The following is a 19,328-nucleotide window of genomic DNA, read 5'->3' on the forward strand; positions in this document are numbered from 1 at the left end:
AGCACCCGACTAAAGATTCCAGGGGCCCAGGTTCAAATCCTGGTCTGGTGTGTTGCATTTTCTCCCATCCTGTTATAACAGACTTAAAAAGATGATCATTGACTTGCTTAATTGTTGCAGATTCCATTAAAGCTAGATGTTGTTCAAGCCTTGAGAAAAGAACAAACCACTGAACCCAGTAGGAGAGAAAGCAAGTAAGCACCCAGCTGAATGCAAATATATTTTTTAGAAATAAGAATGTACAGACTGAGCTGATTAACATACATGGATTACTGTTCTCAGATGTGAGAAACAAATGTCATCAAGTGAACAATGTGACCACGTGTATCACTGCTGGTAATTTGCAAATTGAAAAAGGTTTGATTATTATAGATATCTTATTTTACGTGAATACATAATATCCTGAAATGACACACAGACATCAAATCGTGAGAACACAAATTTGTGGGACTGTTGATCAATAGATTTTACATATATTTCAACAATATAAAAATAATTGGGAGTAATTTTATTTCATGAGTGGTGTTTCTTGCTAAATTACCCAATAATAAATACCTCGTGTATAGTACTGTTGATGATTTGTATGTTACCACATATTGTAAATGTCATTACTTTTTCCCAAATTTGGCAGTCATTGAGGTGCTGACATAAATTTTGCTGCTTTTTAGCATTGGGAATGGGGCCTTATTCCATCCCCCTACAGACCCTAAAAAAATCCCTGTATATGCTACATGTATTTCCGAACATACAAAGGATGAAAGAGGGGAAGGGGGCATGGTTTTACTGTCGTTGTTCCCTTTCCCCATATTTTGTTTCCGTTGAAAAATGCATATAGTTTTTCGGCGAGATGCCTCTTCATTATTTCTAACATCGGTATGAACATTACTTTTGTAACTTTTAAGTGCCTAGCTTGAGATTTTCATTGAGCTTAAATACATTTACATGTTGTAAATATTATATATTTATTGCGAGTCACTTCTGTTACGTTTTTTTTTATATTAGAACTCCTACACAAGCTGCGAATCTTATGCTTTTTTGCTAATCATATGAAGAATTGTTTTATAAAATTCAAACAATAGCAATGTGTATTATGTCTCATTCAGACAAACAGGTGAGTTTCCTTTGCAAAATGAATATGAGCTTTTACACAAGGAGTGTAATACACACATATTGATGAGTACAGTGTTTAATGTACCTGTGTACAAACTCTTGGAGGTTTTTTTTAGATTTATGTATAACAATCACTACAATGCCTAAATGTAAACCCATGCATAAATGTTAGTCTACACTGTAAATTCATGCTTTAAAATCCCACATTTCTGCAAAAAAATTTTTATGTGAAGTACATGTAACTTAGCTAGGCTGGTGCGAGTGAAGGATCTTTAGGAAATCCCCCCCCCCCCCCCTTCTCAGTGACCCCCTAAAAAGCATTAAACAAATTAAATGCTTCTCGTACATAATTTAATTACTTCATTTCCTTCATTTACTTAGTTTTGATACATGAACTCAATGGGAATAAAACTATATTCACATTTGTTATTTTTGAATATTAAGGCTGATTTAATGATCGCAAACACACATTCTACTGGCTCCATAAACATATCGTCTGTAAAACTCAGTTTGCGACCGTTAAATTAGTATTAATGGTTGCAAATAACAAATGAGAAAATAGTTATTTCCAGATTTTAAACTATTGCACCACAAAAAAAAGAGCATTTACAGTAAATGGAAAACCAATAAATGTTGATTTGCATTTTACCAGCAGTTCATGTACATGTACAATTGCATTTGTAAATGATCGTAAAATTTCAGGTTTTTCTTTGTTTCTTTGATAGAACTCGTCCCCAGACTCGATTTCATCAGCTACCAGTTGGCCTTCATAGTGATATGTCTAAAGGACAAGATATGTTGGAACATCAAGTGAGTGGTAGCTCGGTTATCACCACTAAACTAAAACAGTGAGTACAAATCACTAATTATCTCCAAAAATGAAATCACATAATTTTTTCATGGCATGAAAGCTTTAATTTCTGCTTTGATGATTTCTCAGAGAAATATAGTGTTGAATTTTGAACATTATTATATCCTCGTGCAACTAGTTGCGAAGGGGATATAGCATCGCTAATGTGCGTGTGTGGACGTTGCGGTTTGTGGGCAAAATTTAAAGAGAACCCTTTCACTAAGGATTATCAGTGTTCACATACTTCTGTGGCATTGTAAGAGGATGAACCCTTTTTATTTTCAAGTTAATTGGTGAAATATTTTTTGGAAATATCGGGTTATTACCACATTTAAACACTGGAATTTTTTGTACGAGTTGACAATACAGACTTCCGGATAAAGTAAAAGTAAAAATTAGAAAACTATCATGACTGCTGGTATATTGACAGCATGCATGACTTCATTGAAGTTGGTGAGCTATCTTTGTGTTTGTATGTTGCCATATTATTGAACGTTAGCATGCACAAATCTTGGGACGTTGTGTATGAATTAACCGTGCCATTCATCAGCGAACTTTGAGTAATTAAAATAATATGATAAAACACATTTCTATGATCATCGCAGTTTCATTAGTCTACTCATGTCAGTTAACAATATAGAATTAATCCATGACACATTTTGAAGTATGTAATTCTTGAAAGGAAAAAAGACATTTCACAATTAAGCTTCAGTGATCTCTCATTACTGGGATATTATTGTCCTGTTTCATTTCAAAAAAGACATTTGACAAGCTTTAGTGACCTCTCAGTCTCATCACCGGGAATTGTCGTCCCGTTTCAATGCGGAAAAAAATGTTGCTTCCGTGGAAAATGTCAGATTTGATGCTTTATGCATGTAACTGTAAGGTAGTTAAATTACTTTGGAGCATATGTGTTTCTACTAGCAATAAGGGAAACTGCCCCCAACATATGCATGTTGACCCCCCCCCCCCCCCTTTGCAAGATGTTTGTTGTTATACCTAGTGTTATCCACTTAACCATTTCATATATTTTGAAACCTTTTCCTTGATACAAAAAAGATACCTCTTCTGCTGAGAAAGAGAGGGGTGTTAGGGTGTTGATTGTTAATGAGAGCAGCAAGAGGCAGGGATGGGATAAAGGAGGGATATATGAATTGAATGGAGTTTCTACATGATAGATACTTCATATTTACTCTCATCGAATCTATATATGTGTGTGTATATATAATCATGTATGAGCTATTCCATCTTGATTTCCTACAAAAGAATTTGCCCTCATTCCTCATTTATGCCTAAATAATGCATATGTTCATAACATTTCCTGTCATGAGGGGATGCTCTGCTTAGCGGTATGTAACATTTCCTGTACGTGCTCTTGTTTGTTAGACTTTGTTGAGATTAATGATTAAGATGCATTAAGTAAAATTTCATTGCTAAGCTTAAGAATATGCAGAATAGCAATCCTTCTCTTCCTTCCATACAGTGAAGACTCTCCAAACAGCATATTGTCAAACAATCAGTGCAGTCAAAAATGAAAAACTTTATCATAGTTTAATTCTGAAAGTCACTCCTGAAGTTGTTGATAAAGTTGCTGTCCATGAAAGATACCGTACAACGTTATGATTCTAACATTTATTTTGTACTTGATGCAAGCACATCAACATCCAGTTTTCAGGATGAATTTTGAAAGTTTTAAAGTACCAGAATTAAAGCAGTTTTTACAGGATTGATGGGTTACATGTCACTTTTACAGAAAGAATCACTTGTTAAGACACTATGTAAACTTGCAGCAGAACTTAATTAAGAGACCCAAATGATGAATCAGGTAATGTTTGTAAAGAATCGTTCTCTTTGAAGTTTTGACCGTTTATCATCTCATAAATGTTGGTGTATTTAAGGAATGAATTAATTTTTTTGTTGGATGGAGGTATACCACAAAAAAAAAAAGATGGAAAACTGCATCATTGCGCGTAGTGCATGATGCAAAAGTTTTCGGTCTTTTTTTTTTGGTGGTATATCTCCATCCAATGAAAAAATAATGAATTTATTCCTTATAATTTAATATTTTAAAACATTGAATTTATATGATAAAACATTATATGATTTGAGTTGAATTGGACTACATTCTTTGTCATTTTGAGATGGGCGTAGTAATTTGTGAATACACAACTTTAAAAAAAAACTAAATCAGTTAGGCGTAATGGCTTTTACTGTTGTTTACTGTTGAGCAAATGGGTTTCTTGTGGACTGAAGAATGCAGTTTTGAAAGGATGAGTTAGAGATAAGTCCTGTTGAGAGAAAATTGCTGGCATTAAGTGCAAAGTTCGATGTCGGTACTAACGGAAAGCGTGGGACATGTGCATAATCATGATGTGGGATGCCAAGTAGGGTTCTCTTGAGAGTTGTCACGGCTTCCAAGTAGACAAGTGAGTATTACAGAGGGTTTTTCGAGTTTTATCAGTGAATTCCTAAGGCTGTTGTAACGTCGTATGGAAGCCTCGTTTCGGAGCCCACTCATAAACATAAGCTGGAGTTTGAAACCATAGTCGTTAAGGGCTACGATATTGCAGTATCTCTGAGGCAGTGTGCGGTGTATCTGGTATTTGGGTTTGTGACATGAAAGAAGTTGTCACAAGGTGCAAACTGGACTATTCGTTGTCATCCCCGGTTGAATTCATTTAACTCTCAGTCCAGAATTGCAGAAGCAGATGTGTGTTGTTATATTGGGGGGAGGGGGGGAGGGGGGTCCTCAAACAGCAATGTTTATTTCATTTTGCATAATTAATTAATATATAATATTTGATATTTGTTTGATTTTGTTTAATAAATTTATATAGATCGATAGAATTGTTAAGTTTTTCTTTTCAGGATTCCCTAATCTATATATGAATACGAAGCATCCAGAGGAATCCCCAACATTCCAATAGAAAGTAGTTCCGGTCATTTTTTTTTTTCGTTGGATATGATATTCCAATAATTTTTCAACCAATGAAAAAGCGTGTAACATGTAAAATTAAATGATTATTAAATTTTAAATAATTCTTTACTTTTGCTGATACTGTATAGAAACTAAATGCATATGTATGAAAAGCAGAGAGATGTACCCAAATTGTGAATTTTGCAACCCTAGGGCTCTGACTCAAGTGCTGGTTCAAAATAGTCATGTAGTGTTAATATAACATATACATTTGTATTTCATTATGTGAAGTCTTTCAGCTTAGATGTTCTGAACAGGAAAATTATCATAGATTTCATAGCCCTTGGAGTTAGTGATATTTTTAACTAATACTCAGGTGACTTATCGGTCCTAATACTCAGGTGACTTATCGGTCCTTACTAATACTCAGGTGACTTATCTGTCCTTACTAATACTCAGGTGACTTATCAGTCCTTACTAATACTCAGGTGACTTATCAGTCCTTACTAATACTCAGGTGACTTATCGGTCCTTACTAATACTCAGGTGACTTATCGGTCCTAATACTCAGGTGACTTATCGGTCCTTACTAATACTCAGGTGACTTATCTGTCCTTACTAATACTCAGGTGACTTATCTGTCCTTACTAATACTCAGGTGACTTATCGGTCCTTACTAATACTCAGGTGACTTATCGGTCCTTACTAATACTCAGGTGACTTATCTGTCCTTACTAATACTCAGGTGACTTATCGGTCCTTACTAATACTCAGGTGACTTATCGGTCCTTACTAATACTCAGGTGACTTATCTGTCCTTACTAATACTCAGGTGACTTATCAGTCCTTACTAATACTCAGGTGACTTATCTGTCCTTACTAATACTCAGGTGACTTATCAGTCCTTACTAATACTCAGGTGACTTATCAGTCCTTACTAATACTCGGGTGACTTATCAGTCCTTACTAATACTCGGGTGACTTATCAGTCCTTACTAATACTCAGGTGACTTATCTGTCCTTACTAATACTCAGGTGACTTATCAGTCCTTACTAATACTCAGGTGACTTATCAGTCCTTACTAATACTCAGGTGACTTATCGGTCCTTACTAATACTCGGGTGACTTATCGGTCCTTACTAATACTCAGGTGACTTATCGGTCCTTACTAATACTCAGGTGACTTATCGGTCCTTACTAATACTCAGGTGACTTATCAGTCCTTACTATTACTCAGGTGACTTATCAGTCCTTACTAATACCTAGGTGACTTATCTGTCCTTAAGTGCCTCTTGTTTATTCAAATCATTAACTGTAGGCTTAGAGTGGATGAGCATGTATGCAAGAAAGAATATATCTTTTAAAAGGTCTCCTTCAGAACTCCAAAACAGCAAGGTCATGTTAGTCATAAATGGTATTGACTATTGAGGCATCCCCATGTGTGAATAGTGTTCATTTTTGTCGTAACCCTGTGGGGATATGTTTAGGTCACAATATTAAGTGAAAATTTTCATGGGAATTTATTAAAAGAATTTATTATTATTATTATAATAAAAAGATTGAAAAAAAAATCATTTAAGGAGGCATATTACATCGTCTTAATGGCTGACTTCCTTTCAAAACATAAATGAAAATATAGATATCAGCAATATTTGTATATTCCTTAAAGATTTAATTGCATAGTGGAGCAGCTCAGTAGGTTGGCATGCCTTCTGCAGAACTGTAGATCGTGTTTAAGTCTAGCAGGGTTTTTAAATTTGTTTCATATTACTTTCTATGAAAACTACATTTTTTGACTGAGTAAAGTAAATTTTAAAGTTTTCATTTTTAAAATATTTTGTACATGTCCTCCACTTTTCATCCACATCAAATTTCTCTGTAGTAGCTTTCCTCTTTAAAAATCATGACTGCTGAACAACAGCAGGGCTAGTGACTTAGGTGAGCAATTTGGTCCATGGGCCTCTTGTTGATTTAAACTGGAAATTGTATGTAAATGTAATGAGTACTTTGAGGTTTAAATGTCCTTTTTTTCTTGCATTATGTGTCATTAAATTCCATATGAATTTTATTGGCCACATATACTGTGGAATCATTTTAATTTTAATTCGTGGGGGCCAATGTTCATGGGTAAGCAAAATTTTGCTGGTTCGTGGGGATGTAATTTCATGGGTAAGTGATACAATGTCATTAGGAGAGATAACTCTACTTGGTTTAAAAAATGTTTGAGGACACATAAATTCGTGGGTAAGAGTGACCCACGAAATCCACGAACATCAATCCCCCACGAACAATGATGATTCCACAGTAAACCAACTACAAACCATGTGACTAATAATAATTATATGTATACACACACACACACACTTACTTCAGACAAGTTTGGTAAATAGAATTGCATTCAGTTATCATTTTAAAGGGGTTATTTTGATACTATTGGGTACATATCATGCATCATATATGTAGGAGTTCCCCAAGGACTGGAACAGGAAAAATGCACCAGCTACAAAACTCTGTTGGGGAGACATCGGAAGATCTTGTTTATAACCAGAGAGAGCTAGAAAAGTTAATGGATATACCACTACAGTCCAAGATCATGATGAAAGCTTTGTCATGGAAAAGGTGAGAAAATATAAACAATGTGAGCATGGAAATATTAGATACCCAGTAATATAAATTAAAATACTAATTCTTATTTCATATATTGATTGCTTGAAAAAAATCGTTGTGTCTCTCTGAAAGCGATTAGAAAATTTGGCATTTTTCTAACATGAAATACATAGTTTTTTCGTAGTAACCTGATAACAAGTCATTTAGCTGAATGGTCAGATAACAAGTCACATGGGGACTTCATTTAGCATGCTAATTTATAAGAAAATGCATGTATAGTTTCCTTGACCTGTATATTAATTAAGCTTTTCTAACATAAATAGACATGGCTGCTTGAAACTAATGAGGATGTGTGCCATATATCTCCTTACTGTATCCCTATGTGCCCCCAGATGTGTTTGTTTCACCTCACTGATAATAATCAAAGTTAAGCGGGAAAGGCGAAGATAGCAAACAGTGATCAATCTCATAACTCCTATAAACAATGCAAAATAGAGACTTGGGCAAACATGAACCCCTGGATATACCAGAAGTAGGATCAGGTGCCTAGGAGGAGTAAGCATCCCCTGTCGATAGGTCACACCCACCGTGAGCCCCACATCTTGATCAGGTAAATGGAGTTATCCTTAGTCAAAATCAGTGTGCCAAGAACGGCCTAACAATCGGTATGAAACGCATCAGAGAGCATTTGACCCAATGATAAGTTGTATTGGCAAACTAGATTGTTATAAGCATCTAAATCCTGGGGATAGTTGTGTGCATCCACAGAGGAATCGATCATCCATAGAGGCATCGATCATCCATGCCAGTTTGAATCATGTAGGTGTTTCTTGGAAATGAACTATTGAAAATAAGTTTAAACTTCTGCAAAATCTATAACCTGGCCACAATTTGAAAAATACTGAACAGGCTTGGATTTCTCGAAAAGTTTTCTTTTATTTGAAGTCAAAATTTTAGTAAAATTTCAGACTAATGTCCAAGTTTTGACTTTAAATTGTTTTGGGAAATCCAGGCCAGATGAATGCATCATCTAAATCGTGGATGTGGGGATACTTATATCCATATCTAAATCGTGGATGTGGGGATACTTATATCCATACATTTCAATCATGCAGCATGAACGTTTTGTTGAAAATGGACCATTTCAAAACTTGCATGCAGTTCACAGATGCTGTAATGTTGACATGGACACTTTTAAGATGACACCAGAGATATCAGAATAGTTCCCCAGGATATTTGTGGTGCCAAGCTAAATTTTGTTTACAACCAATTTGAATTTTTAAAAAAAAAAAAACATTCAGTAGTACAAAAATCTTGTTTTCTTTCATTTTTTTATTCAGTGAAATTATAGTAGGGAAAGATGTTAATTCCCTTTTTTAAATACATGTATCAAATGTATTTGTATACCAGTACATACATTAATTTATTTTATACCAGGACGAAAGGTGCCATGATACCTCATGAGGATTCTAGCCTTTCTGCAAATGAACATCCAGGGCTAGCTGACCATCGTAGAAAATCGATAGATCACAAAACGCAGACATTGTGGCAGCTGGTAGCCATAGATAAATCTCCAAAAATTCTACAGGAGAAAATAAAAAAGTAAGATCATTATAAATCACTTATCAGTGGAAAATAAGGGTGATAATTAAGCCTATTAGAATGTGTGGCTATTCACTGGTCTTTATACTGTATAAAAAAGAGAACATATTATCTGTAAATAATTTCTAAATTGATTTTAATCTCTATGTGAATTTGAAGGGCAACATTGGAACCTGAAAAAATTGTATCAAACAACAAAAGGGCCATGCTCAAAGTCAAACATGATTTACTCAAGGATTTAAAGGGAGAATTACAGAGGATAGACAGGCAAGGAAAATCATATGATTTAAACACTTCTGGATATTATAAAAGATATTGTTAATTAGAATGTATTGGTACACATTGTTGATTTTCTTATATTTCTGATATCTTGCTGATCAGAGCATATGACTTTAGTTTGAAATCTTTGTTGCATATCACACAAATTAAAACCTACAGCTAAGTTTATATTTCTGTAGACTATAGCATGAAACTTCATTACTATGATTATGCTTTTTATACGCCCGTCATTAGACGGGACATATTATGTTATGGTGCTGTCTGTGTGGCTGTCCGGCCGTCCTGGGTCATTTTTTCCGTAACGGATGCACGTACAACTTTGAAATTTGGTCATAATATCTCCCTTAAGAATTGTAAGAGTGAGTTTGCATTTCAGGTGAATTGGTTCATCTGTGACCTACTTTAGGGCTATAAGTAGGTCAAACAGTTTTCCGGACTTTTTTTCGTTACAGATACAGATATTGCACTGAAATACACACATAAGCTTCATTTCAGAGGAATACAAGTTTAGTTTTGCATTTCAGCTGGATTGGTCCGTCCGTCTGTGACCTACATTAGGACTAAAAGTAGGTCAAACAGTTTTCTGGGCTTTTTAGTTCACCTGAGCTTTTACCTAAGCTAAAAGCTCAAGTGAGCTTTTCTGATCACCCGTAGTCCGGCGTCCGTCCGTCTGTAAACTTTTAACATTTTTGACTTCTTCTCAAAAACCACTGGGCCAATTTCAACCAAAGTTGGCACAAAGCATCCTTAGGTAAAGGGAATTCTAAATTGTTAACATAAAGGGCCAGGCCACCTTCCAAGGGGAGATAATCAAGAAAAGGTAAAAATAGAGTAGGGTCATTAAAAAATCTTCTCAAGAACCACTGAGCCAGAAAAACTGAGATTTATATGAAAGCTTCCTGATATAGTGCAGATTCTAAATTGTTAAAATTATGGCCCCCGGGGGTTGGATGGGGCCACAATAGGGGATCAAAGTTTTACATACAGATATATAGGAAAAATCTTTAAAAATCTTCTTCTCAAGAACCGCTGAGCCAGAAAAGCTGATATTTACATGAAAGCTTTCTGACATAGTGCAGATTCAAGTTTGTTCAAATCATGGCCCCCTGGAGTAGGATGGGGCCACAATAGGGGATCAAAGTTTTACATATAAATATATAGGGACAATCTTTAAAAATCTTCTTCCCAAGAACCACTGAGCTAGAAAAGCTGATATTTACATGAAAGCTTCCTAACATAGTACAGAGTTAAGTTTGTTCAAATCATGGCCCCCTGGAGTAGGATGGGGCAACAATAGGGGATCAAAGTTTTACATACAAATATATAGGAAAAATCTTTAAAAATCTTCTTCTCAAGAACCACTGAGCCAGAAAAGCTGATATTTACATGAAAGCTTTCTGACATAGTGCAGATTCAAGTTTGTTCAAATCATGGCCCCTGTGGGTAGGATGGGGCCACAAGGGGGGGGGGGATCAAAGTTTTACATACAAATATATAGAAAAAATCTTTAAAAATCTTCTTCTCAAGAACCATTGGGCCAAAGAAGTTCACATTTACATGAAAGCTTTCTGACATAGTGTAGATTCAAGTTTGCAAAAATCATGGCCTCCAGGGGTAGGTTGGGGCCATAATAGGGACTACGGTTTTACATGCAAATATATATGGAAAGTCTTCGGATATGGGCCAAGGTGACTCAGGTGAGCGATGTGGGCCATGGGCCTCTTGTTTCATTACGGATTCAAATTTAATATTGCCCTGATATTTAGTCATAGGCTTCCTCTCAGAAGAATACAAGTCCAGTTTGCATTTCAGCTGGATTGGTCCATCCTTGACCTACTTTTTGGAAAAAATAGGTCAAACAGTTTTCCGGGCTCTTTTTCATTATGGATACAGATATTGTCCTGATATTTAGTCTAAGGCTTCCTCCCAGAGGAATACAATTTCAGTTAACATTTCAGCTGGATTGGTCCATCCTTGACCTACTTTTGGACTAAAAATAGGTCAGACAGTTTCCCGAGTTTTTTTTTATTTCGGATACAGATATTGCGCTGATATTTAGTCCAAGGCTTCCTCTCGGAGGAAGACAAGTGCAGTTAACATTTAAGCTGGATTAGCGCACAATGACTTACATTACGTACTTTAAGGGTAGAAGTAGGTCAAACAGTTTTCCAGATTTTTTTTGGTATGGTCACAGGTATTGCTCTGAAATTTAGTCACAACCTCCCTTTCAGAGAAATACATAATCAGTTAATTTTTCAAACATTGCAACTTAATTGGTGCACCATGACCTACTTTAGGGCTAAAAGTAGATCAAATGGTTTCCTGGACTTTTTATCATCATAGATAGATATTGCACCAACATTTTGTTTCAACCTCACTCTCGGAGAAATACATAATCATGTCAGTTCACATGTCAGATGGATTGATGCACCATGATCCACTTTAAGGCTTTTCTATTCAGAATGTGTGTTGTATCAATTCAGAGTGCACAATATGCTTCCAGGTTGAATTTCACTGTCCGACGGGCGTATATTGTACTGTTTGCGGTACTCTTGTTTTCTTATAAAGAAAAGCATGAAATTTAATTGTCCTGGGTTTTCTTAACATCAGGCTTACTACTAATTTAAAAACCAAGTAATCCTTATTATTTTGTCTCTGAAAGAGAGAAATTGGCTGTTTTCAAAATGAAGTATGGTGAGCTTCATGACCTGAGTCCAGTTTTTGAAGAGCACATGTCCAAGTTTAGAAGTTGCAGCACAGGAAGGACAACTCACAGGAAAATGGATATCACTGACGTTCAACCATCAAAATGGTATAACACTATCATTTCTGAGTGTGTTCAAGCAGTGTATGAAATTCCAGTCCAGAATTTAATGCTTTGTTTTATGGTTTTCTGCAAGGCTTACTGATTTAGCAGGGCTTACAGATTTTCTAAATACAAGTACTTGTCTTTATTAATCGGTCCTGTACGGAAGTTGGTAGGTGCCAGGGTATAGAATTGATATTGATTTCACTGGCGGCTGCCACTTATTATCTGACAGCTACCATATGAATTAACTGGTGGCAGCCACTTGATTTAACGGGTGGCCACCACTTAAATCTATACATTGCAGCCGCCAATTTAAAAACAATTTACTTTGTACTGCTGAGTTATTATCGGTGCCTTATTGGTTGTAAAGCCGAATGGGACTATAGATTTCTTCTTTGTCCGTCCCTCTGTCAGTCAGTCTGTCCCATTGGTTTTCAAGACTTTTTTCTGTTACGCTTGTGAGGATTCATTTGAAATTTGCAATGTAGTTTCAGAGTGGCAAATTACAGATCAAATTTGAATTTTGTAATGTGTGATGGACAGGTGTGAAAGAAATTAATTTTTATATTTTTACATCTTTATATTCATTGGGATTAGGATTGTGTTCTGACGGAAAGACTAAAGGTAGGACATCTGAATAGAGTAAGTTGACAAAACTCGGTCACTATCACTTCATTAATTTACTAATAACATTTGAAGCTCATTAATTGCAAAAGGAACATATCAATGAAAATATATATATCAGATCTTGTTAATCATGCAAGTATTTTTGCTGTAGTCTCTGAGTGAAGTCTGATCAGTCGGCAGTACTCAATTTACTGCTTTCCTGCAATCTGACTGAAATTGCATGTATTCGAAATCAGCCTTCGAACAGTTTATAGTAAGTAGTATTATAGACAGGGTTCAGAAGTCCTTTATAAGTAATTAAAATGCTGATATGAATAATATATATAGGTGGGGTTTTTTTGTGTTCCATTTGCACGATTATTTCCCCCACATATTTTCATACCCCACGCAATGAAGTTGTGGAGGGTATAATGTTTATGACCTGTCAATCAGTCCTTGTCTTGTCAGCGTCACTCCTGAGACCACTCAACAAAATTTCATGAAACTTTGTAGTTAAAATAAGGACACACTGTGTAGATGTGCATATTCCCAGGAGATTCTGATTCATTAATTTTTCTGGGAGTTATGCCCCTTTGAACTTATAATTTCGAGCCTGTCTGTCCTGTTAAATTCTTGTAGTAATGCATAGCATTACCATTCATTATGTGAGACATTGTCAAACAATGTTGGAGCGTGGGGCTATGTGAACTTGCTCACTTTTTCTTTCATTTGCAAAGATGGTGACCCAGATTTAATGCTTTTTGAACTGCATCGAAACTAAGCAAATGGTAGACTACATCGCATGATGACACAGAGTACCAACTTTTCTTGGTTGTTATTTAACTTTTCTGATCACATTTTGTCCGTCCATCCATAAACTTTTCAAATTTCATTTTCTCCAAAACTGCTAGGCCAATTTCAATGAAACTTGGTACAAAGCATCTTTGGGTGAACCTACAATGTAATTCAAGTTTGACCAAATGAAGGGCCTTGCCTTTTCATAGGAGAGATAATCACAAAGATGCAAAAATGATTTGTTATCTTGGTTTTATCCAGAACAGCAAAATCATGTTAGTCATATTGTCATTGAGGCAACTCTTTATTATGTGAATTCATTTTCAGTTATGATGTGATCCTATGGGGCTAGGTATGGGTCACAGTATGGGGTCAAAATGTTTCATGGGATTAAAGATTGATAAAAAAAAATTTAAAAATCACAACAGCTGAACAATGGAAGGGCCAAGGTGATTCATTTGAGTGATGTGGCCCATGGGTTAAAGCTCATTAAAGCCCATCTTGTTATAATTATAGTTGTCAAACTCAAATTTATTTTGCTACATGTCAACTGTATGAAGAACGATACATCAAACTAATTCGATACTGGTAAACATGGTGACTTGGTACCAATGTTTTAGGTCACAGTTCAAGGTAAAAAAAAAACCATCAAATGTTCTTTATCTCGAATATTACATCCGTCAACTAATGGGGGCACTGGCAGGGGACATGTATTGCTCATGCAATACTCTCAGAATGCTCGTTTTCAAAGAATTTAGAATTTTATGCTGACAAGTAGCATCGTTAAATGAACTGATGGCCATGTCATAATTTAACTGGCAACTGTCAATTATTCTTTGGCGACCACCATATAAATTAACTGGTGGCTGCTACTTAATTTATACAGGACGGCTACCAATTTAAAAAACAATTTACTTTATACAGCAGTTATTTTTATATGCCCATCAAAGATGGAACATATTATGGTTGGCATCGTCCATCTGTCCGTACCTTGTGGGCAAGATACAGCCCAAACCGTAAGCTCAATGATTTTACAACTTGGTACATTTGATCACCATGGTGAGAGGAAGATGCCTATTGTTTTTCAAGATCAAACGTCAAGGTCGTAGTATCACTTAGTGGGAAAACCTAATAGGAAAACCCTGTGGGCAGGATACAAACCGAACTGTAAGCTCCAGGATATTACAACTTAGGATATTTGATCACCATGATGAGAGGAAGATGCCTATTGTTTTCAAGGTCAGAAGTCAAAGGTCAAGGTTGTAGTATCCCTTAGTAGGAAAACTTTGTAGGCAGGATACAGACCGAACTGTTGGGGCTAGGACCGTCCAACTTGGTACACTTATACTTTATGCCAAGTGGAGGATGCCTATTGTTTCTCAAGGTCAAGGTCATAGTAGCATGATACAGACCAAATCGTTGGGTCTAGGACCATCAAACTTTATACACATACATCTTATGCTAAGTGAAAATATCACATAGAGAGTATATGATTTGTCTTTTTTTATGATGCAAAGGAAGTATGTCACACCGTGGTGATTGCTGATACTACTTGAAGCCAAGTTCTACAAATCATGGTGTAAGAAAAACAACCCTATATTAGCTTTTCATGAGCGTATTATGTACCGTTGGCAGTACTCTTGTTAAAGAATTTAGAATTGTACACACAGACACATATGTAGCATTGTTTTTAAGTATTGGGACAGTGTGAGGAGAAATTTTCTTCTAAAATTGTTGGCAAGCAGAAAATTAAAGAAACCTAAAAATGTCTGTTGTGCCCAAACTTCATATTCCTAATTTGTCACCATTCGTCCTTCAATTTGTCAGTTCATTTAAGGTTGCATTATTACCATTTATTACTATCACCAAAAGATATGTCTTATTTTGCATGTGAAAATAGCTTAATTTGTATGTAAAAATAACAAAAATTGAACATTGTCAAAAAAGTGGTTCTATGTACCTAGTACAGTGGTATATTAAGTACACATTGATATCCTCTTGTGTGCAAATCTATGTGTCAACATTTCATATCATGAACTTTCATATAACTTTGTAAATTAACAGAATGATTGATACTGTAGTAGATTCCTTATTTTATAGGAATACTTAATATGGCAAAATTACTCATACGTCAAATTGCAAGAGCATAAATTCGCAAGTGCTCTGTTGATCAAGAGTTTTTACATGTATTTTAGCAATATAAAAATAAAAGCGAACAATTTTTTTCGCGAGTGATGCTTCTTGTGAAATTACTCGATAATAAAGTTCTCGTGTATATTTAGGAATTTACAGTAAACGATAATGCTCTTAATTGTATAACTCATACAGGATAGGAAGTTATGGGAGATTATAAGACTCTCTTATGAGTAGCCATGAAATATAAGGTGATTCCACCCGAGGGTTGCAAAAAAGCTGTGAAACCCGAGGCTTTGCCGAGGGTTTTACCGCTTTTTTGCAAACCCTCGGGTGGAATCACCTTAAAATTTCATGGCAACTCATAAGAGAGTATTTTTCTCTCATATTTCTAGAGGTTTTCTGTTTTCCTTGTGCCTAGCGACGCCATTTTGAGAATTTTCCAATTAATTAATTTTTCGCTGTACATTAAAAATAACACCAGAATCGAATTCTACGACCTTCATTTTGGCAACTACGTTGCCGAAAAAATCGGCCGACGGGTGTATAAGTGAATTGTATTAGAGTTATTCCTCTTTGAATAAATCAATAATCAAGGTGATGCGTGACGTAACTCGACAGTCATCAGCGCGAAACATTTTGACAGACCTAATCAGAATATGAATCCACAACTGCACGTTTTTTTTCTTAGAGGAGCATTGATATTGATATTAATTTAGCAGTTATTTAATGACGAGTGTGTGAAGAGGAATTCCAAGTGGTTTTTGTTGGTGAATATGGGCATGGCTTGACTTTCGTTTTTCACGCGTGCAAGGACTCGAGTCTCATGAACATTGAAGGCACTTATTTCACCTGAGGCACGGACAGTAGACGTTGACAGAGTGAATGTGGAGGTAGGCCTAGAAGTAATAGCCCGTGTGGGCTGTTTTTCTGTGAACTGGCATAATGCACCAGATGACATAGGTGTATGAGGAATTTGTGACTGTTGTTGAGTGTGCAGTAATTGTTCAAGGAATGTGTATTTCTGTGTCCGGTCACATACACCTGGAGATTATCAGGGACATTACAATCTGTCATTTTTTGTACAAGAGATTTGCAGACGCTAGTGTTCGTCAATCGAGGCGAGGTAAGTTGCAAGCTAGTTGTGTATTGATTATGACGTCACGGGATATGTAAGATAAACGTCACGTGATATGAAAGATAGAAATATCTTACATACCTTTCTTTCATAGAATATCTGTATCTTACATACGTAGATATGAGAGAAACCCCTTTCATTCTGGAAAAGAGAGATGGAGAGAAAAGAGAGATAAAGAGAGACAGCAGTTGAATAAATGGCAGTTGTCTGTTATATTAAGTGGTGGCCACCAATTAAATTATTAATTCTATACCCTGGCACCTACCGGCTTTTGTGATGGTATAGTTACAGTTGTTGTGAATGTCTTCTCTAGATGATGCATGAACAAGCATTGAAGATGCTACTTTCACTCTATAGGTTCCCTGCCACAATTATATATACACCCCCAAAATGTAGACATACTTTGATTTTGCTGGGTTGTGTCTGTCCCAATCTTATGTGGACTATGATTTTTCTATCCTTACAGGAAATGAATTCATCGCTATGTCATGATTTTAATTTAAGCTGATGTTGTCAAGTTCAGAATCAGAGAGCTATCAGATGTTGATTTTATCTGAACTATAACTTTGCTGTAATCACAAAGAATGAGAATATTTTGTTCTCAACTCTGTAACAAAATAGCTAGGTATTAATTTATTTAGTGGAAGACATACATGTAGTATATTACATGATATGCATTGAAATATGTAATGCAAGCAAATGATATTTACTCAAATGTCAATTACCTCTTTCCACAGGTTTGAAGATCTACGGGAAAAAACCGTTTATATAATAGGCGAAAATAGTAATGATGAGGCGATAAATAAAACACTAAAGGACATTGGTCGATACTCAACCATTGACAGCAAAACCTTTCCATCAGCAAAGGTTAGAAATATCTAGATTTTAAAGCTTCAAACTGTTGATTAGAAAGATTTCACTATTCAATATTAAAATTTATCTCCTTGTATTATTATTTCATTGCTGGTATCTGTTTTTGACCATCGTCATTAATTGTCTGTTGTCGGAAACTTTTGAACATTTTCAGCCTCATCTCAAGCATGCATGGCTGGACCAATTTCAACCAATTTTGGTAAATTACATCTGTGGGTCAAGAGGAACAAAAATTATGAATTTCATAGTCTTTATCTTCCTGGAGCCTGAGCCAAAACCATAAAATTCATGAAATCTTCAAAAAGTTCTTTACTCATTCAAACTATTGGCATGATAATAAGCAAGTCCTTTAACAAAACTAAAATTCATGGCCCCTGGGGATTCAGCGTTCATGCCACAGAGTGGGTCTTAAGTTGGTATTAGCTGCAATAATGTAGCCCTCTATGACTTTTTAGCTTACCTGACCTCAAGTGAGCTTGTCTGTCGTCCGTCTGTAAACTTTTCACATTTTCTACCTCATCTCAAGAACAACTGGGCAAATTTCAACCAAACCTGGCAAGAAGTATCCTTGGGTGAAGGGGATTCAAGTTTGTTCAAATGAAGGGCAACGACCTCTCCATGAGGAGATGATAGCGAAATACCAAAAATACACTGAGAAATTTTTAAAGTCTTCTCCAGAACCAGCAGGCCAATTTCAACCAAACTTTGCACAAAGCATCCCTAGGGAAAGGGGATTCAAGTTTGTTCAAATAAAGGACCATGCTCCCTTCAAAGGGGAGATAATCGCGAAAATGCAAAAATAGGGTGGGGGTAATTTAAAAATCTTCGAGAAACGCTGGACCAGAAAAGTTGAAATTTATATGAAAGCTTCCTGACGTAGTGCAGATTCAAGTTTGTTGTAATCATGGCCTGACGGGGTAGGGTTGAGCCACAATAGGGGATCAAAGTTTTACTTGCAAATATATCGGGAAAATCTTCTCAAGGGTTCCTTGGACCAGAAAAGTTGAAATCTATATGAAAGCTTCCTGACAAAGTGCAGATTCAAGTTTGTTCAAATTATGCCCCCCAGGTGAGGTCACAATAGGGGATGAAAGTTTTACATCTGAATATATAGGGAAAATCTTCTCAAGAACCACAAGACCAGAAAAGTTGAAATTTGCATGAAAGCTTCCTGATATAGTGCAGATTCAGGTTTGTTCAAATCATGGTGTAGCTCAGTGGTAGAGTGTTAGCTTTTTTATCAGGAGGTCGTGAGTTCAAGCCCCGCTTGTGCCATAGCCGCGTTGAACCTAAGATGTTAACATAGGTAGTGATTGCTCCTTCGCCAAACGCTCGGCATTTAGAAGTGAGAATCGCAAGTCTTTTGGATATGACCTTGAAAACGGAGGTCCAGTGTCACAGCAGGTGTTAACACGCTAAAGAACCCTCACTGCTACGGCCCTGAGTGCTAAGCAAAGGTCTAAATTTGTGGTACGTCACCTACAGTTGGTGACATCTCAATATGAGTGAAAAATTCTCAACGGGATGTAAAATAAACAAGCAAACAAAACAAATCATGGTCCCAGGGATAGGGTGGGGCCACAATAGGGAATCAAAGTTTTACATGCG

General features: G+C 36.1%; 1 protein-coding gene across 1 annotated transcript in view; it reads left to right on the top strand.

Moving 5' to 3' along the window:
- LOC125648411 (uncharacterized) overlaps positions 1-19,328 on the top strand; it is a 109,381-nt gene that overhangs the window by 69,033 nt on the left and 21,020 nt on the right. Inside the window, exons 7-13 of the mRNA XM_048875514.2 lie at positions 121-194; positions 1,836-1,958; positions 7,342-7,497; positions 8,923-9,087; positions 9,247-9,354; positions 12,029-12,178; positions 17,585-17,714. Coding sequence (XP_048731471.1) covers positions 121-194; positions 1,836-1,958; positions 7,342-7,497; positions 8,923-9,087; positions 9,247-9,354; positions 12,029-12,178; positions 17,585-17,714 — 906 coding nt within the window. The remainder of the gene's footprint in view (positions 1-120; positions 195-1,835; positions 1,959-7,341; positions 7,498-8,922; positions 9,088-9,246; positions 9,355-12,028; positions 12,179-17,584; positions 17,715-19,328) is intronic.

This window comes from Ostrea edulis, chromosome 6 (assembly GCF_947568905.1).
Source record: "Ostrea edulis chromosome 6, xbOstEdul1.1, whole genome shotgun sequence".
NCBI lineage: Eukaryota > Metazoa > Mollusca > Bivalvia > Ostreida > Ostreidae > Ostrea > Ostrea edulis.